The sequence below is a fragment of the Acyrthosiphon pisum genome, chromosome X (assembly GCF_005508785.2).
Source record: "Acyrthosiphon pisum isolate AL4f chromosome X, pea_aphid_22Mar2018_4r6ur, whole genome shotgun sequence".
Taxonomy (NCBI): Eukaryota; Metazoa; Arthropoda; class Insecta; order Hemiptera; family Aphididae; genus Acyrthosiphon; species Acyrthosiphon pisum.
Window position 1 is genome coordinate 99957912 of NC_042493.1, and position 22302 is coordinate 99980213.

General features: G+C 28.2%; 2 protein-coding genes across 2 annotated transcripts; both read right to left on the bottom strand.

Annotated features, from left to right (window-relative positions):
• Positions 1-3470: 3470 nt before the first annotated feature.
• LOC100163199 (glucose dehydrogenase [FAD, quinone]-like) lies at positions 3471-5738 on the bottom strand. Its single transcript, XM_029491813.1, has 3 exons — positions 5022-5738; positions 4616-4906; positions 3471-4100 (listed from the first exon to the last, which is right to left on the bottom strand). Exons 1-3 carry the CDS (start codon positions 5736-5738, stop codon positions 3552-3554), a joined length of 1557 nt encoding a protein of 518 aa, XP_029347673.1. The 3' UTR covers positions 3471-3551.
• Positions 5739-6296: 558 nt separating this feature from the next.
• On the bottom strand, positions 6297-6788 carry LOC115033192 (glucose dehydrogenase [FAD, quinone]-like). The gene is made up of 2 exons (XM_029485343.1): positions 6641-6788; positions 6297-6475 (listed from the first exon to the last, which is right to left on the bottom strand). Exons 1-2 carry the CDS (start codon positions 6786-6788, stop codon positions 6297-6299), a joined length of 327 nt encoding a protein of 108 aa, XP_029341203.1.
• Positions 6789-22302: the final 15514 nt, after the last annotated feature.

Consider the following 22302-nt stretch of genomic DNA (forward strand, 5'->3'; position numbering starts at 1 on the left):
GATCCGACAAAATTTCCCATAATTTGGCGAGCTAATAATAAAGCATGGATGACTGGAAGCATAATGGAAGATTGGTTGTATACATTCAACAATAAATTAAAAAAACAAAATCGAAGAGTTATTATATTTCTTGATAATGCAACATGTCATCCGCATTTAAATTTATCAAATGCTCGTTTAGCGTGGCTTCCAGCTAACACGACATCACTTACCCAACCAATGGACCAAGGAATTATTTATTCGATTAAAGTAAATTATCGTAAAATGGTTTTACAATCATTATTAGCAAGTCAAATAAAATTAATGTACTAGATGCAATTTATTGGTTGAATAAATCTGTAAACTTAATAAAACCAGATACAGTCAAAAAATGTTTCATAAAAGCTGGGTTTAATTTAGTTTTGGACCAGCCTACAGATGCAGTTAACGATAACGATAACGATTTTTACTATTTTTATATTATTGGAGTCCCATACCACAGAGTCATATTCTACTATACATCGAACTAAGGAGGAATATAGTACTTTCATTGAAAAATTCTAGCTTGAATTCGTAAGCTATTCGCTTAACACATGCTGCCCTGCACATGATGATTCAATGTAGGTTTAAAAATCGAGAGTAGGGGTGTAAAGAATACCTGGGTGTTTCACGCTCATGACCATGAACATGGACGAATCATAAATCGAGTATTGAAAGTAAATAACAGACCGAAATCTAGTGAACGACATAGTTAGACTCTTTTCCACATTAAGGCTCAGTCCTTATTAGAAATTAAATTATTTGTATGACGTATTTGTTTACCTAATGGTCCACAAATAAATTATAATTATCAAATTCATTATTACAATATAATTATTAATAATTACCAACACATAAAGGTAATAATATCAAATATTATTCAAGTCAGTCGTAATTATATGAATGTATAAAAATATTATAATAAGTAACTAATAATAATTAAGAGTTATTAATTAATAATAATTAATGAGTACCTGTACAAACATGTATAAAATACCGAGTAATTAATTAGGTATATTTTTCTTTTCTGAATAATATTATGAACATAACTATTAATTTTTAAAATCTGTGTCGAAGGGATTTCAAGAAAGTATGTCCATGTGACTTCCATTGTTACATCTCATAGGAATCACACTGAGTAATACACGTAGATATAATATATGTTTCAAACTTCTCAGCTACATTTAATTGTGATCGCTACACGAGGTACATATATTATAATATTCGATATAGCTGAGACTCCTATATACGAAATAATATAAAATTAGAAACTTGGGTAACTTGGGTAACTCGCACACACATCGCTGTCAAAAAATTATTAAGATTAATTATTAGACTAAGAATTATTGTGATAAATGCGAAAGACAATTAAATTTGTTGTAAACGGTGATATGAGGGTGTGTGACACTCAACACATATTATTTCATACTATATTGATTTTTGTCAGATTGTTTTATTTAATAGCTGGATCCCGAATATATTATATAAAGAAACTAAAATATTTAATTTTACTTTATAGTTTATATGTATATTATTAAAATATTAGTGTTTTTAAGAAATTTGTCTGTTAAAAGATTTATACCTACTTTATAGTAATATAACAATATAAGCTTCTAATATATTGAGTGAAACTTCTTTACGGATGTTAGGTAAAAAGCCAAATAATTTGTTAGAAAAATTAAACTTCGTTATAAATTATGCTAACATAATAATATTATCGATTCCCAACTAATAGGTTTAAATATTACTCGTAAGTCATTTTGGCTTCCAGAATACCAGATAGGCAACTTAAAATACACCAAGTGTTCAAAGGGACATAATATTATTTGTGTCATAAAACGTGTTTATATAACATTATGGCTCTACCAGAACAAACCATTGAGTAATTCAACATCACATATTCAAATGACGATAGTCAGTCGCTATAGTCGCTCTGCTGTATTCCTTGTTGTATCGTAATTATAAAAGCTGGGCAAGTTAATGATTTTTTTTTAACTCAGTTAAGTTAAGATAATATGCACCAATAACAAAAAGTTAATTTAACAATCAGTTACCTAAGTCAAAAGTTAATACACACTTTTTGTTAACTTTTTATTAAGTTAAAAAAATATTAATTTGATTATACAACGTTAGCGTACTTCATTTTGTTCCAACCCAAAACTAAAATATAGACTATAATGTTATTACTTTATATAGAATTTCCATATAAGTTAGATTCAAATGATATACATTTTTAACTCAAAACAATTCCGGTTAATATTTTTTGACATGAAAACAAAATAGACTGAAATAGTGAAATATCATAAAATTAAAAACAAAATAAATTAACTTAACTTATTTCTTAAAACGATAAATTAATTCGTTAATTTAGTAAATTATCAGTTAAGTTAATTAAAATCCAAAATGAACTAGTTTAGTTAACGCTCAACCTTGCATATGTATACCTACCTATACCTAATTAAACATTTAAAAACTTTTAAGAGTTGAAACGAGCGATGACGTTCGTCGCAAGATCGTAAAAATTGGTGGGACAGTCGACTTGTTAAAAAAATGTATGGATGCATCTTATTGTTGATCCGATTGATAAGTGATAAATATTAACCGATGATAAAATACCAATTATCATTTATACCTAATTTATAAACATTAACATAGTAAATCAATTATTTTATAATATACATACTATTATATATATTGTTAATATACAATATAATAAAATAGGTACTTACAAAATATTTACAGTTAAGACTACCAACGAATATTTTTTTTTTAAATAACTAAAATTTATTGTTATTCTATATATTTAAAATTTAAATATCTAATTTACTAATAAAGTAATTTATTTTACTTTTATTAATATGATAGTTCGAATTATCATTTACCTTAAACATCGTATATTAAAATGTCATCGTCGAGTGTACACTATAATAATATACGTACATTTATCCAAGTCTCCACGAATTATCGTTATTGTTCCTTTAAATACCTAATTTAGACCAAATATGAAACTCAAATATCTATATAAAAAATTCTTTTTTATATAGATATTTTTAATTTTTGGGTTTCAGTAATAAACACTTATGAAGAACCTTGTATTCAATTTTCAAGCCTTAGTTACCAATAAATTACTTTGTCAATGTTATTTTATTTTAATGTAAGTTTTGATTTGATTTTGTGTTAGAAAATAATCTTATAATGTATTAAATATTAAATTGAACTGTCTACCACCAACAAAACTACACTAGTATTGCGAATAAAGGATGATTCGTTGTAATTAAAATAATGTTTATATTTTATCTAATTATTACAGTAAAAATGTTTTCACAAATTAAAAATTAAAAAAAAATACATATGTATAATGAACGTTTATTTATAAACTTAAATAAATTAAATTAAATTAAAATTATTTCCAATTATAAGAAAAAAAAAATAAAGAAATCACTGCGGTAGTATTAAAACGATTTGAGTGCAATTTTAGTTTTTACTCACATTGTTATAATAATATTATTATGCGTTCAAAACAAAAAAAAATATTAAAAAATCAATTTTTCGTATATTATTCTCGCTCTTCCTGTTGTCATACAGTCATAGAAACGAGACGGGATACTAGGCCATGAACTCTTTATCATATCCGCAGCCTTCTCAGCTATCATTATGACCGGAGCGTTGGTGTTGGTGGAAACAAGCGTAGGCATGATGGACGCGTCCACCACCCGGAGCCCATTGACGCCGTACACTTGGAGCTGTGGGTCCACCACGGCGGTCTTGTCACCCGCGGGACCCATCTTGGCGGTACCCGCCGGATTGTTCGTGGACACGGTGTAATGCCGAACCATGCACTCCCAGTAGGCGTCCGAGTGCCATGGCACCGTCTGACAACCGGGGAACGGTACGTCGTGCAGACTGCTGTCGAACTTGCGGAGAGACGCAGTCTGGGCCATTTCCAGCACAAAATTGACACCCCTCACCAGCGTGTCCACGTCCTCTTGGGCAGTCAGGTAGTTGGGAAAAATCTTGGGAGAGTCGAACGGGTTGGCACTCCGCAACAGTATTTCGCCGCGGCTCTTGGGCTTCAACAATATCTGCAGATATACAATAATATGAAATGTTGATTATCTCCACAGCCATCGACGACAGGTGGGAAAGTGTCGGGGTTCGGTATATACCTACTATTATTGCCTATCAGACTTTGAATATTTTCAGTTCAGATTTAGACCACTAATATAATAAAACCAGTGAATATAATGTTTTCAGCCACAATGTAAGTCTGTGAAATTATCATTTTATTTTTCAAATATCTTTAAAATTATAGGTATTTCTTGAACAGCATCAAAAACAATCTGTGCAATGAATAACGCGTGTTCAATTTATACGTGAAACATTTAATGCAAAACAAAAAAATACCTAAAATACCTAAGTACCTAGCATAAACCATTATCGATATATAAAATATGAGAATATGAAAAATATGTTTTGATGAAGCACATGTATGTATAAAGTATAAGCCCTAATAGTTATTGAAACAATTACGATATATTTTATACAATTTAAATCTGATATTTTCGTTTCTAATATTTTTTTAATACATTTTACTTACAGGTAGAGCGGACCAAACGTCTTTGTGAAGAATCGATTTATACATCGAATCATAAAAACAATCTTTTAGCCCGTGAGCTTTCCAAGTGTTGTTTCCACAAAGACCAGTAATGGTGGACCCAGACACTAAGTTCAATCCGATGTCTGGTTGCTCAACTGATATATTGCCGTGTTTGGAATTAATGAACGCCATTCCTTCAACGCCGGCCATGATCGTTAGTAGTCCTTGGCGCATCTGCGCATAGCTGAATATCGTATCGAGGTTTTGCACTCTTTTATGCGTTAGTGAAACCTGTACAACAAACGAAAGAGCACGTAGTAATATAATAATTCACCGCAGTGGATATGTCATTACAATAGTTTCATGAGATAAAAATAAAATAACTTTTTAATTAATAAAGTATAACCTGTTGTTTGGTCAAAAACGTCAATCCACCAAGTCCGATGTGGTCTTGAAGATTTTTTCCTACGTCTAAATTGGAAATAATGGGTATACCCATTTCTGCCAGATGACTTTCAGGACCAATGCCAGAGAGCATAAGCAACTTTGGCGAATTGATAGGACCCGCTGACAGCAACACTTCTTTTTCCGCCCGAACGTAGTACCTAATGTTATTTTTTATCAGTTCGACACCCATCGCGATTTTCGTTAGAGGATCTATGACAACTCGTGTGACAAGCGTGTTCAGTGTCACGTGCAGGTTTCTTCGTAACCTGGCTGGTCTCAAGAATGCCTTCGCCGTACTGCATCTTGAACCATTTCTGATGGTTCCTTGTGGTACCATAAAACCCGTTTGACGTTGGCCATTAATATCGTGTACATCGTAGCCCATTTCTCTCCCGGCCGCCATGAACGCTTCGGCTAATGGGGTATTGGCTGGAGCTTCCGACACCGTGAGATAGCCGCCAGCCGAATGGTACGGAGTACGCACTAAGGACGAGTTTTTGTTGTCCTCCGATTTTTTAAAATATTGGAGCACGTCATTGTACCCCCAACCTGAATTACCTTGCTCCAACCAGCTTTCAAAGTCCATTGGGTTTCCACGCACATACAACATATTGTTTAATACGCTGGACCCTCCTAAAACTTTGCCTCGAGACCACCTGCACCGTTTTTCATTCATAGCTGAAAAATAAAATAATAAATAAATTAAATCACGTTATATAAAATATTTAAAATGTTCCTATGTATGTATGTATGTATGTATGTATGTATGTATGTATGTATGTATGTATGTATGTATGTATGTATGTATGTAGATTACATTTACCTACTATGTCATGTTTACAGGAATATCTTGTATAGTTGTATGAATGGGTACATTATGTGAAATGTATATTTAATGCAAAGTTAACATTTCTGAGACTATAATTTTTTTTTATGATTTTAGGAACGATAAAATAATTTAAATGCATTTTATAAAACTTAAAACCAGATTCGCAGTAGGTACATTTCATATTTTAGGAAACTAAGTTATAGGTATTGGGAAAATTAATAATTGAAACTATAGAAGAACGTTGCAAAACATTTGGATCAATATTTATCAAAATAGTACAACATTTAAATAATACCACATTATTATAAAACCGAGATAGTTATTATATTACCTTAAGAAATTAAGTATATATTGAGTCCACAAATGTCCGTCTATATTTCTTTATAGGAGGTAGGTACTTAAGTATTACTCACCCAAACACGCTGTATTTTGAGATTCAGTTATATATTGCCAGTCAGTATCGGATAGTTGCTGGTGGGTTGCCAACAAAGGCACGCCCGATAATTCATTTTCATGCCCACCAGCTTCTATCACTAGAACACTCCAATGTTCGAATTCTGTTAGCCTATTTGCGAGCACCGCACCTGAGAAAATGTTGTATTTTTAGTTCATATTAAGTTTGTTTATATTATTTTGAAAAAATTATCGACACAGTATCGTGATAAAAAATATTACGAAAGTATACAACACGTCATGTCTTATACTAATATAATTTTATAAGATAAGGATATAATATGTATTATTTTTACCTGCTGATCCTCCGCCGACAATAATAAAATCGTAATTGCTTAGTAGTGAATCTCCGGGCAGGTCAATGATGCCCGATGAAGTGTCGTTCGCTTCATCGCCTTGCTTAAAGTACATGATCGTGGCAAATAAAATAGCTATGAAGGACATCTTCCTTCTGACTTTAGGAACTATAATCGCATCGATATCTAACATTTTTTTGTTTTAAAACTCAAGCGCAAATTAACACTCGTAGATTGATAATTGTGTATGTTTGCACACTACGTTTTTTTACGGCTTCACTTCTATATGATCTAAAGGTCGTATAAAAATATGTTAAATTAGGTTAGCACATTATGATATCCATATTTAGAATATACTTTCACTCTAAAGACGGATTCACAGATACGTTGTATGTCGCGTAATGCGATGGCGTAGTGCTGTAGTAACTAAAGTTAATAGTTACAACTGATACCTATTACCTAACACTAATTTTCAAAAGTTGAGGTATAGACAATTTTTGTATTTTGAAACAATCAATTGCAACTTGGTTATTACATGATATCAAAAAAGTAACGTCCAAACACAATACCATTTGTTCGACACGATACGACGCATAATGCAGCTGTGAATCCGGCTTTAGGTTTTGATATTTTACAACCATAAGTACTTTGCTTGGTAATTGGTAGATTAGATAATATAAACAGATTTTTAAATAGGTAAACTTATATTATATTTATAAATTCTTACTGATCATTTCAACTTGTCGGTCTACAGATTACAGTAAAGATAAATAATATATCTATAATATAATATAATATAATATAATATAAATATTATATTGAATATAAAATTCAATATTACGGATAATAATTCTTATAATGTATAACCTTTTATTGTAATAATCTGTACTTTCAACTTTAAAAAAGCATAATACTATTATACCTAAAATACCAAATTAATATTTATTTCGCGACCAATTTTGATTAAAATGCCTATAAACAAAAATGTGAATATGTATTTTTAATATATTTAAACTGCTATTGTAACTATATATTAGGAGCCTTGTATTAAATTTTCACGATCTTTTGCCTAACAAATAATATTTTATTGATATTTATAGAAAAAAAACAAAAAAATTTAAATTTTAAAATGTCCGTAAACAGCTCAAGACAAGTCAAAATATTTTCAAAATTGTATGATTTATAGAAAATTCCAATATAAACAACCAGTGAATGTTTCATGTATCTTTAATCATTTGTTTTAGTTACACTAAAAACCAAATTCGATTTAGTCGAAAACCATTTTTGCGTATTTTTAATTTTGTTGTTCCCTGTGCTTTTGATTCACTTTCCTATCAGAAAAGATACAGTTGAAGGAAATTTAAGCATTTCTACTGTTCTAAAAACAAATGACAGACGCAACAAAAATAAATTAATCAAAAATTAAATTATTATATTAAAATAATAAAAACACACATCATTGTGAAATCATACATCAATCGCTTTACTCAGAATCTAAAACGTATTACTGATAAATTTTAAAATTGAAAATCTTAAAAGACTCATATTTCGCTTTAAAATAATATATAATAAACAATATAATATCATTTTTAAACTAACAAAGGTAATTGTGATCTGCCTAGCATAAAATTTGCCACATTACGCACTTGTAAGATGGAGACTACACATACGAGTACCACGTCCTCTTACTCATATTTAATAATTATTTTATTTTATTTTAGAATATAATAGTTTTTTTGAAGGTCCAATTATATCGGGAATAAAAAACTACCTGTTTAATTCGGTAACAATCTTTTTTACCTTACACACTTATTTGAAGAAACATTGTTCACCAAATTTTGTGATTTTAACTTTTAAGTGCTCATTTTAAAAGTGTTTGAAAACATTTAATGAAATAAGGTACCGTTTAAAAGTCATTGCAAATTGATTGAAAATATTACATTAACGACTACGGTTTGATTAAGAGGATGTCACACCCGCGCATGAGTTGTCTCCGTCTTACAAATGTACACCATAGCAAAAACTATTCCATGTGCGACAACTATACTCTCCTCTTTGTATACTTCAATTTTTAATAATTAAATGAAAAAAACATAAAAAAAATACCAATGTTATCAACTAATAACTTTTAAGTATTTATGTTATCCAAATTATAAAAAAATTTTTATAATATTAATATTTTTTTTAAATTATGTTATTAAACATTTTCAAATTCAGGATACTGAAACAAGTATGTGTAGAAAACACGTTTTTACAGTATTTTTGGCTTGTGCACGATATTATATAAAAGAGGTCAGGAATTCTTTACAGTTGTACGAGTACTGAATAGCCATTACAATTATTTATTTGTAACAAAACATTTGCCGAACCACTATAATACCAGGAGGTTCTCTCTCGTATTACAATAGCGATCACATATGGCCCAAAACCGAAAATGCACGTACCAACCATTTATAATGAAAATTTTTTATCCTTGCGGGGGGTCGTAAAATATCTCGTAGCATATTGTGTTGAAGTAAAAATATAATTTAAACCCATATTCTCCTTGCAGCATCGGACAGTGAATAATCGAAACGCCGACCATGTCCCGTGCCGGAAGTGGCCGATAGACGCAGCAAGGAAACCATACAAATACTTTTAGAAGTAATATTTCGCATTTAATTTTTGTTATTGAATTGAAATAAATCGTATCCTGTCGTATAGGTACCTACTATGAAAGATCGCAGAGGTGTAGCCGTGAGATAATGGCGCTATATAGGCACCTAACCTAACTTAACCTACGTTACAATATAAAATGTAATATGTTATAATATGTAGTATAGGAACACGTTATTATAGGTTATAATTTAATATAATATAGGTCGTAGTAATATAGGTTCATATGTAAATACATATTTTTACTGAGATTAAATAGTTATATTTTGGCAAGTGGTAAATTCGTTTCAAATGATTTGTAATAAAATGAGATGTGTAACATTAAAGTAAAAATATTACAAATAATAATAATAATGATGATAATAATATGATCTATTAGGTACAATAATAATAATCTAAACTATTACAATTGTACGCTTTGGCCTGACAGTATTAAAACTGTGTACCTATACGAATAATTGTGTTTTAAAGTAAACTGGGCCACTGTGTATTTAATTTATATTTTCTTTTAAATTATAGTTAAGAAAATAGAAATTAATGACACGTGTTGAAATTTGTTTATTTCCATTATATTATGTATTAACTTAAATTATAATAATAAAGTAATTATGTATTTAAAAGACAAAAAAAATAGTATCAACTAATTTAAAGTGGGTTTGAGTTAAAATGTCGATTTAAAGAAAGATTGACAATAAAATACAACGATAAACCACTTGTCATCCCCGCGAGTCAGCAAATGTAAATCGATAATAATAATCACAACAAAAACCTTCGTAAACTACGTGTAAAAACGGCTAAGTAAAAAAAATATAAGATCTTTAAGCATTGTAGAGATGTGATATGAATAAATGCTAAGTATGTTGAATTTAAGTAAACTTATTTTGTTTCAATACCTAATTTATTTACTTGGCGAGGAATCATATCTTAAAAGACACAAAGTGTGATGAACAAAATAATTAAATGGCGAAGGACTATTAAAATATAACGTACTAATATTTATATACTATTCTAAATAATTCCTTGCCAAGTAAATAAATTATTGAAACAAAATAAGTTTACTTAAATTCAATATACTTAAATTCAATATATTTATTCATGACATCTTTACAGTGCTTAAAGATCTTATATTTTTTTTACCTAGTCATTTTACACGTAGTTTACGAAGGGTTTTTGCTGTGGCATCAATTATTTTTATCGTTATTAAGTATTGTGTATTTACACATTAATCTATAAGAACGGTGATATGTTTGGTATCAATGCTGATGCAATAACAACTACGACGACTATGACGGCCATCGTTATTCTGAATTTAATATAAATTTCCATTAAAAAGTTCACATTTTTTCATTTATAACTTAATTTTTAAAGGTACGATTTTGATGATTTTTTACAAAAGCACGTTCTACACAATATTTCTGATGTTTTAGAGTTTACTAGGGGTTAATTGATGCATTAGAAAATTAGTTATGTCGTATAACAAATTGATCCGTATTTTACACAGTTTAAATAGGCAACTCCTGCTTCGATATACTGCTCGATAGTCATCAGTTAGACTCGATTGTCGATAGTGTCAAAATAATAGATATATTTTGAAGAAAAAATGAATTTACGATATTACTTATTCACAATAATATCCAATAGTCAATTGGATTGAATTGGATTGACTATTTCGTACAAAAAACGATTATTCGATATACCTATCTGCAAAGGTCTACTATACACACCCCGTCGTGCAAATATTATTTTTTATTTACTTAACTCACGCAGGGTAATAGTAAAAAAACAATAAAATCTATGATATTATACAAACTAATAATAATTTATGACACACAAAACTACCAAAAAATATTGAGAAGTATCAAATAAATTTTCTGTTGTATACTATATGGTAATAATATATGGTAATAATATACTCACACGTATTAGAGGTACAGCGATACAGCTACAGGTTAATGGCTGGATTCTGTGTGAATTGGCTATAGTGTTGCCGAGACGAAATACAGTTGCAAATAAAAAGTGAATTGTCGTCTGTCGATTCCCAAGATGTAACAATGCCCTTAATATTGCTCACTCGCGCTACCTGTGCCGTATCGACCAACTTCGTCCATCGGGAAATGTATCGTTTCCGCCAAAATTTGAAATCACGGTATCCGCCAATCTATCTGCTATGGTAAAATTATTATAATACTTTCCATACATTTTTGTTTACATGTTTTTATTGTTGCGTATTACCTACGTGTGTATTACAATTTATAAAATATTATGTAAATTGCTTCTATAAAAATAATACCTAATAATAACTATAGTACCTATAACTAATATGAAAAAGTGACTATAGATAGCAGGTGCAATATAAATGATAAATGATAATATTTCGTCATGGTTTCTATTAATATCATAATACTGATAATAATAATAATAATAAAGTCATACCAAAAGTGACTTGTACATAAATGTATTATATATGAGTAATATTTTGTTTGTTTTTTTAATGTAATTAATTTCAACACACTAAACATCTTGTAACGCGAAATATTTTTTATTATTAAAATTATTTATAGTGTTTTACTAGTCTTAGGTAGTATATTTTAATAAAGTGTTTTTTGCAGTGTATCGAATATTTAAATTGGCACTCTTTATTTTAAGTGAATTGTCCATCTGATCAGTGTCAAAAAAAACGTTTAAAAATATACATATAGTATGGGGGGGATTTATAAAACTGTTGATTAAATTGTGAATTAAACGATTCACAATTATTAGTAGTTTGCAATATACTTTTTGTCATGATAGGCCATTTTTGAAGAAAATTTGAGTTTTCATGTATGTAAATTTCTCATATATAATCAGTAAATTGCGAATATAATTGGTGTAACCGAAATACCTTACAAATCAAATAACTTTTATTCTAAGCAATATGTAATTTATTGACTCGTGTGTTACACGTATAATATCACTTTTTTAGATTCTGAGTGGAACGATGAATGTATTGATTTTACAATGATGTGTGTTTTTTTTATTTTTTTTTTTTGTGTTTGTCTTCACGGTGTGGGGCATAAAACTGCTTTGATTTTCTTCAACAGTACCTTGTTTGATGGGAAAGTGAATCTAGTTGGTGCATTCGGGAGGTCAAAATTTGAAATTTTCATTAGTTTTCAAAAGCGCCGTGAAAAACAAAATAAAAATTAAGGAAAAACGGGAATTTTTACGCAAAAGCTGTTTTCAAGAAAATCGATTTTGGTTTTTGGTGTAACTTTAAAACAAATAACTGTAGATACATGAAATTTTCACTGGTTGTTTATATTTCCATTTTCTATACATAATAAAATTTTCAAAATATTTTGATTTGTTTTGAACTGTTTAGGGACATTTTCAGTTTCCAATTTTATTAGTTTTTCTTTCTATGAATATCAATAAAACTTTAATTTTTGAATAAAAATACTTGAAAATTTAATACATGGCTCCTACTATATTGTTACAATGAAATTTGAAAAATATTAAAAATCCTTAGTCACAGTTTTTTTTTATTAGCATTTAAAGTTCAAAAATTGATACAATATATAAAAATCACAAAAATTAGCAAATTATTTTGAGTTAATAATTCGTAAAAATTTTTCTTTTTAAATCTATGATTTGAAAATTTAATACAAGATTCCTCATAAGTTTGTCTATCTTTATAAAAAAAAAATGTCTTCAAGGAAATCAAATTAAGTTTTTATGAGCGTTTGAACTTCATATTTTTACAACATTTGATATCCACTCGATTTCTCATGAAACAATTTTCTTATTTGGTTACAATTAAAAAACAAATGATTGTAGATACTTGAAAATTTCAATGAATGTTTATATTAGCATTTTCTATACATGAGAAAATTTTTTAAATAATTTGACTCTTTTTATGCTGTTTACGGACATAGTTTTTTTTTTATAAATAACAATAAAGTTTTATCTGTTGGGCCAAAAAGTGTAAAAAATTAATACAAGGCTTCTGATATATTGTTATATGAGCAGTTAAAAAATATTAAAAATACATAGGGGCACAACTTTTTTTTATAAGCATTTAAAGATCGAATTTTGACAAACTTTATCAGATTTAAAATTGAATAAATATTTCGTAGTTAAAAATTTATAAAATGTTCAACTTTTATAACTAAGGATTGAAAGTTTAAAACAAGATTCTACGTAAATAGTTAATTCTATTACCAAAAAATCTAAAAAATACATAAGCACAGTTTATTCTTATAGTCATTTAAGTTCAAATTAGGACAAAATTACATATTAAAAAACCTAGAATAACTATTTTAGTTATTTTATTGTAATTGTATAATATTATTCGCGGGTACATGAAACTTCTAAAGTATACTATTACAATCTATAATAGTATCATGGTTTATTGTTGATGAATAACGTGTTATAAGTACCTAATGGATTTTGTGATATGATTAATTTGGAATTTATTATAGGTGCCTATTATAGGTCAATTTTTTTCCTAATACCATAGATATGACTAGACTGACATACCGTCTCCGCTCAGAATCGTTTATCATATGCAATGATATTATATCATTGAATGAAAATTTAATAATCCATTATACAGTGACCTACTTATAACCTACTGTACAGCAGAGCAACATCCACTGACCCACCTTTTCTTATTTTCAAACATATAGCATATTGTATATTATATATTTTATACATTGCAGTACCCAGATATTTTTTACATGCATATTTTGAGGTATTAGTTTATTTTTTATACATATTCAAATATTTAAAATATAAGATTATATTAAAATAATTTATAAATATTATGTAACCTATCCAATATGAAAACTGTAGTGAATATTTAAATTAATTAAATATGTTTTTCATCTTGTAACTATAACAGAAGAAGTTAATTTAAACTAACAAGATATTTTGTACATGTAATAAGGTAATGGAGTCTTGTTAAACAAATACTAGAACGGTAACTGATAATTGTATACCAACAAATACTAATTTTAGTATTAAATACAAAATTATTAGAAGTAAATGAAGAGTAAATTTGTAAATATAAAAAAAATACTTGAACCAATACAAACATACCCTGTTATAGCCTTATAGGTACAAAATGGTGTGACATACACATTATTCAATTATGTTACTAGTTTCTACAACTATTTATTTTGTACATGCATTCTAATGTATTTAAATACAAGTGCTGTATTTTGCTCACCTCATATAAACAATTATTGAGTAAACCCACACTCAAATCACTCTGTTGGTAGTCTATAGTCATATTAGTAAACATATTCAATTTTTGAACACTGACATCAAGAACCTCTCCAGTGAATCGTATTTGGAATGGCAAAATGCTGAACTGACTTCTGTAAATTTAATAATAATGCTTCTCATACAAAATCATTAACTAAATAAATTATAATAATTATTATTAAAATATATGAATTCATAACGTAGGAATATTTATGAAAATACCATTTACACTTGGAATTATTTTTCAAAAGTGATTCACATTGTTCAATATTTAATGTTTAATATTTAAGTTTTTCTAGAAACCCTCTCATAATACATGTAGTAGGGTTCTCTTTTTTTATAGCAAGCGAATAAATATTTATTGTTTTTGTATGGTATTAATTTTAATTTCAAATTTTATACTTTCAATATTTTGATAGTACACTGTACTAGTAGCATTAATATTAATTTATTGATAATGATAATTGTTTGAGGCAGCTAAAATATAATTAAATTATATTTAACTGACTATTAGTTATTTATATGTACACTCCATTGTTTATTGTGATTGATTATTAAAAATATAAATATTTTATAGGTATAAAGTACATCGTGGTGGCTTTGTTATTAATGACAGATTTATTACTTAAAGTGAAGATTAATATAACTATTATGGCTACAGCTGTAAAACATTGTTTTTTACAACTGTGTAATATCTATAATGATCCCCATTAAACCCAACCGCATATTTATGTTATTTAATAAAACATGCAATTCCATTATAGTCACTTTAAGTTGCTACTGTACACACATATAAGTTTATATTATATTAAATTTAAATGTTGGATAAGTTGATTATCCATTCAATATTAAATTACAAGTACCTAAACAACAATTGAAGGGTGGGCGGGAATAACGTGCTATGTAAATTTTTTTTAATTTTCATGTTTTTGCGGAATAACGTGCTATAAAGCAATCTCGACATATTTTAAGAATCGAAATATTTCAAGAATGTTTTTATCGTACACAATCATTGTGTATAAACTTAGAAACCGGCAATTAGTTGACTATTAAAACGTGTTATGTGCGTTAAGCGTTAAGCGTTTACTATTCACAGTTAGTCAACGGGACGCGAGGCGTGCAAATATCACGATTGTGTTACCTATTTATTAAAATACCATGTCTTATTAATATTAGTATTTATGAAATAATTTTGTTTAAGTGAAATGAATACAGTACCTACACAAAAAAATAAAATAATGGTAGAGTGGTATAGTCAACGTGCTACGTGTGTTCCAAATAACTTTAAAAAAAATGTATGATACATTTTTCGTTTTTAGTTATTCCTGAACATTTACGAATTGCTACATAGCACATTATTCCCGCCCACCCTTCAATTATCAATTTAAGTTAACTTACTTTTTTCTTCAAATGGAACAGCAAGGTCATTACAGGAAATAATCTCAATACATTTTTCACAAGATAACGATAGGGCCTCTTCGCCTCTAACCACTTATCTGAAAATATTTATCATTATTTATATATTTATCAAGATGTAAAGAATTAAGTTATATATTAATCATCATATAAAAACTTGACAAAAATTTTGAACAATTATGTAAGTTGGCAAAATAGTTTATAGAAAGATAATTTGAAGTATCCATTTGTGTAAGAAAAAACTTTGCACATACTCTATTTGTACTAGTCCAACTATAAGCAATTTGCAGCTTGTAAAAAAAACCTTGAGAAGGCAATTATAATGAATTTAAATAATTTTGTTACAAGTCTATAACAATTCAAATAATTATTTATACGTGTACATTTTCACTGGTGACCATAATTTTGACAGAATAGTTTAAAATAATCTATTAATAGTAAAACGGTGAAATCTAACTCATACTAACATGATTTGAATTGTTGCTCTTCTCAAAACTGTTAAACATAGCCGGTAATTATGGACTAACTGCTACTAAAACAATTTTATGTCTTTATAATATTGATCCACCATCAAATACCAATCCTATAAAGCATGAAAAATCATTTCTAAAAACAAAAAAGATATTATAGTGTTACTAATATTTATTTTATAAGCAAATAAAATCACTTTCAATATACTTACCTAAGTATTGAGAATGTAACATATATTTGTTCAGACCCATTTGTTTCCAGAATTTGCATTAAAACATTTTCTCAGGTTGAATCCATTTCATTTCCGAACATATCAAACACTATTAAAACATGTTTAAATTACTATTCATTTTTATATCCTGATTGTGTAAAAACTGAATACTTAATTAAAGGTAGTAAGGAGTAAGCAACAAAAAAATAATTCCTATACAATTATAACTGTAAAAATAATAAGTTATGATTTTGTTTATCTATCATCTGAAACTTTGAACCACCGAAAAACATAGAAACTAACCCGCGCACCAAACTGAGTTTTTACCTTTATTTACCCAAGTTACAGAAACGTTTACTACTACAGTGTTTAAGACCATAATCAACTGATTTGCCCAATTCACACAATCTCACTCCATAGCTTAAAGGAAACTAATTTATTCTGACTTCAGTTTATAGGTACTTTTGATGAATAAATTGTTAAAATATTTTGTTTTACTTCAAGTACAAATGAAATATAATTAAAAAATACTTACATACAATATTATAATAATTGAAGATGTTGATAATTACTGACTATGTAATGTTGAACAAAACATCAACATTTACTTTCAAGAGTCATGCACTTTAGGTACTTATTTTTGAAAATTGTAATAAAATTAACAAACATAAATTATATAAAATATATCAATTAAAAAAAAATGAGATCTACGGGGAGAAAAATGTTATTATACGTAGAAATGTACAAGTAAGTTTGACATGGTTAAACATGAATGCGTTTTGGTAAACGTTTTGGATGTCTATTCTATAAAGTACCTATACCTAAACATGAGCTCCAACAATTCTACAGTATAACTATTTATTTCTCAGGAGATATCTGAACATTCCGAATTAAATGAATTTAAGAAAAAAGTTAAATTAACTACGAACGACGAATAAAGGAATTTGTAAGCAAACAATGAAAACTGATAATGTTATCAAAAAGGTAATTCTGCAGACATCGAGAGGGTCATATTCTGCAATGGATCTCTATGAATGTAATGGTGCGACTATACTACTTTTTCCAAACGTTAATATTTCCTAACAAACAATTTATCCAAAATTTCCTTTTACTAAAAACTATTTTTTCCAATACCTATCTATTTTCTTCCAAATGGATAAATAAAGATTGTTTAAATTGGTTTTTGAAAAAAAGTGATTTATTTGTAATTTCTGGATTTTGGGAATATTCTAGAAATGTACTGGGTAACCGTCAATGCTCAGTTTGGCGCCGTTTCTGTGTTGGAACTAGTTGACTCACGAAGTCGATGATTTGTATACGAATTTTCAGCCGACAATATACGAGATATGCCTCCCGAAGAGCCATCAATTTTATTCTAAACAAAGAGTGTCTAGTTCTAAAAGCCACCCAACAGGTAGGATAATTATTCAACTCAGTCTTAATACTTTTCAAGTGTATTCAAAACAATGACTCGTACCCGTGGAACGTATACCTAGTAGGTTAGAGGCTAGTTTTAGAATATTTTTATATTTTTATAATATAAAATAAAACATTAGATTACATAAATATAAAAAAATTTAAAAAAGATATCTATATAATAAAAAAAAGTGGCCATTTCTCAAATAACGCAGTTTCTTGAAAACTACTACTCAGATTTTCTTGAAATTCAACATAGATATTCAGTTTGAGCTCATAAGTATCAGTCTGAAGTCAAAAATGGCCTAGGTATTTTTTAACGATCACCAGGGAGTCAGAAGTGTAAATTCATTGGTTTATAAAAGAAAAATAAAGAGTGGCCAATTAAAGGTCAAATTATAATTTATAATTGCCATAGCAACAAAATAACAGTAACAATTCATTTTTTTAGAAAAAATAAATCACCAATCTTTCTATAATAATAATATTAATCAACAATTTATTATTAAACATATAATATCACGATATATATGCTCAAAAAGAGGAAAACCGGAGATGATCAACTTACATAAAAAAACTCACGTAAAACAGTTATTATTTTATTATTTACTACGTCATTACCAGGCAACAGAAAAGTTAAGATAGATTTTGAACACCATACACCGAATATTAAAAACGAATTGATCAAAGTTTGAGTCATATGGAGTTGGAACATTTAACGGGAAACGAAGTGCACGGGATCAACTAGTATTATAATAATATAATATGACGTATAGATTAAATTAATATATAGGTACCTACAGTATTTTCTATATAACTAAATCTCATATCGATGTTCAAATTTAGTTTTATCGTTGATTATTATTCACTACGATTACAAGTGTAGGTAGGTACCAGTGCCTAAGAATATTTTAACGTTACACATCGTACCAAATACTTTATGATATTTTTTGTCACAGCACTAAAATAGAAACCATCTGCGCATCAACTCGTTGTAATATTATACTTAGGTACCTATATAGATTATAAAAAGATTTTGGACACGGCCTCTCTAGTCTTTATAATATTACCTACTCTATGCCATGGCAAAATAGATTGGTATGTCAGTAGCTTTGGGATTTGCATGGCTAAATATAAAAATTAAAAATAATAATATTATGGACTTACGCCTTATATTTTAAACCCTATAAAATATATAGGTACTATAGACAAAAAACATTTGACGAAGTATGTTTCCAGGGGCAATGTGAGAGTTTCTAGATTGGTGGGACGATGAAAAAAAATTACTACGATAACATTATTTGACAATAATTGCATATAAATAAAATTAAGTAGGTACCTACTACGTAATAACTATTGACTGGGCTCCCAAATACAGCTGGTGGTCAATATTTTACTTTAAATTATAAGTAGGTACCTATGTTTGAATTTCCTCCCAAGAACTTAGTAGGTATTGAATTGACCCACTACCTTTTTAGCACCAAAATATATTTGTCGGGATAGTCGAATTGCACTTATTACCGAAAAATAAATTTTCCGATTTTGATTTCGATTTCAGTTATCGGTATTAATTTTTTCGATTTTGATTTGGTTTTCGGATGTCGGTAGGTATTTACTTTTTCTGATTTCGTTTTTGGTTTTGAATACAGGTCTTTATATTTTTCGATTTTGTTTTCGGTTTCGGTATCGATTTCGGTTTTTGACGGTTTTAACCCGTATTCAAAATCGGTATCAAATATCGATATCAAACCCTGGTAAAAAGCAGGTAGAGATCGAACTGCCCTCGTTCAAAAAAAGGAGTTAAAATACCGTGTAACATTACCGCTGAATGGGTTTTCACTTGTTACGAACGTGTATAGTGGAAACTGGAAAACGTTAAAAATATTACGAACGTTACGGTGTACCTACTTATTTAATAGCTTTATATATTAGTTCGTGAATAAAATTTAGATAATGTAGATAATTATTGTCACCAAAAATCGATGAAAGAAACTAACCTAATCGGATAATAAATAAATATCAGTAAAAGTTGTGATTAATATATACTTAAATTTTATACCGCGTACTATGTAGACCTGTGTAAACTACGACTAGTACACATTTTTACGTCGCTGTGTAAATATGGACGATTTAAAAATGATTAAGAGTGAACGAGGCCTTGACTTAGTTGTCTACAAAAAAATATACCTACATTTTACGAAAAAAACATGTAAATTATTTTATTAAATTGCGTTGTACCGATCGTGGTTGTCTTTCAAAACTGTATTTTAATGAAAGTTCTACAATTATTTTTCAATGTGAGTGTATGCCTCGAAAAATTATTTCAAATTCAGCAAAGAAAAAAGCAGCTGACCAGAATCTTACCAAAAGCTCTTAATGATACGCCTAAAACTATTAATCAACAACAAATTAAAACAAATAGTTTTTACTGGATAACAATTCTGAATATAAGATTAGGTACCTATAATATTTTCAACCAAAAAAAAAAATTGAAATATATATGTGAAAAAATGATTATTTTTGTGAATAGCATGTTTTCACATTGCTCAAATTTTTTTAAAAAATGTTCACATTGCATACAGTTTACAATAATTATTATGTAGGTACAATAAATCTTTGCTTTGCTTCCAATTAAAACTATTATAGAAATGTATAAAAATATGTTTAAAATAAATAATAATTACCAAAAAGTATAATGAATTAGGTTTAAATATTTTAATACTTACAAGATTGATTTTACATTTTGTTTAGAATTACATATTTTAATATTTTTAATAATGTTTTGTAAGTAAACGATCGAATACTGTGGTGTTTACTATTACTGATAAAGCACACACGCACATTATATCAGCGTATCACATACAAAACACAAATACTTGAACATAACGATCGTATAATATTATATAAAGTGTAGTTACACTGTAGTTCGGTATTGTCATTTTGAGGCAATATAATGGTGGCCGGCGTTCATCAACATTTTTCTAGACTACCTGATATAAATATTTTTAGTGGATGTATTAATTTACAATATAATAGGTATACATCGATTAGGCCAGGGAAATATTATAACGAAAATATTTACTATACCTAGGTACCTAATATTTTTAGATATTTTAATAAAATATACAAAATTTGTTGATGTTGGAAGTTAGCATAACCTTTTTTAATCCCATATTTTTTTTTTTTTTGTTATTCGCAATATCTGACGAAATTTTCATACACTCATAGTGGCAAATCTTGAGGTCCGGCATGTACCTAAGTATTTAAAGTTTTTTTCTTTTGTCATGAGCCAGAGCCGTCCGCACAAATTTGGTCTATCACTCCATTACTGGTCTTATCGAAAATATTTTGATCCAAAAACAGTCTTCCGCCGTGGCATCACGTCCTGTCAAGACAGACGGCAGTATAATTACCATTTACCACCAAAATTGGAAATTACCGTTTCCAATAGTATGGTAAAATTTCAAGAGAATTGTAATTTAATTTTAAATGGTGATTCATAACGCTGTAAAATTAGTATGGTTAAATCGGGCGGTCAAAGGCTGTAGATTCCATTTAGTTCAGTCGTGGTAAAAAAATATTAAGATCTTGATGTATTGGTTAGAGTACACATTTGGATTGATTTATATAAATAAAGAAGATTTATCAGTTGATTTTGTATTTGATTTAATGTCTGTAGTTATTCCAGACAACTATGTAATGCAGGATGTAACAGAAAGACCTGACAAATTAAATAATTTTAGTTTGAATCAATATTTTTTAATATATTTTTATTTTATAACATTTACAGACGCTTGGATTACACGTATAGTATAACATTTTTATTATATTTTTTAATACTGAACATTTTAAAAACTGATATAATTCAAAATAGCCAATTTGTCAATCTATAGTTTTTAGAAAAAATTTGATTGTCAAAATATTTATTTAAGTCATGTAAGTAGTTTGTTTTTACAATTTTTTGAAATCTTATTATTTTTGCCAAATAAACTTGATCCATTCTTAACAAAAAGTAATTCAAAAAGTATAAACTAGCTATTTATAAATATTTTAAGTAGGTAGGTACTTATTCAAATATTTTTTAAAAAGTTATTACTTTTCAAATTAACGAGTCTTAGATAGAGTCCTACTTCAAAAAATCATAATTTAAGAAAAACCATACATTTTAAACTACTTGACTTAGATAAATGTTTTTACAATCAAAAGTGTTCTAAATACATGGTTTACAAATGTTTTGAAATTTTCA

What these genes read in the sequence shown, in the direction of transcription:
- LOC100163199 (XM_029491813.1), bottom strand. Translation starts at nt 5,738, where the DNA reads ATGAATGAAAAACGGTGCAGGTGGTCTCGAGGCAAAGTTTTAGGAGGG. An exon ending in CGTTTTTGACCAAACAACAG is followed by an intron (nt 4,907 to 5,021) that starts GTTATACTTTAT and finishes TTTGTTGTACAG; the next exon opens with GTTTCACTAACGCATAAAAG. An exon ending in ACGTTTGGTCCGCTCTACCT is followed by an intron (nt 4,101 to 4,615) that starts GTAAGTAAAATG and finishes GTATATCTGCAG; the next exon opens with ATATTGTTGAAGCCCAAGAG.
- LOC115033192 (XM_029485343.1), bottom strand. Translation starts at nt 6,788, where the DNA reads ATGTCCTTCATAGCTATTTTATTTGCCACGATCATGTACTTTAAGCAA. An exon ending in TGTCGGCGGAGGATCAGCAG is followed by an intron (nt 6,476 to 6,640) that starts GTAAAAATAATA and finishes ACATTTTCTCAG; the next exon opens with GTGCGGTGCTCGCAAATAGG.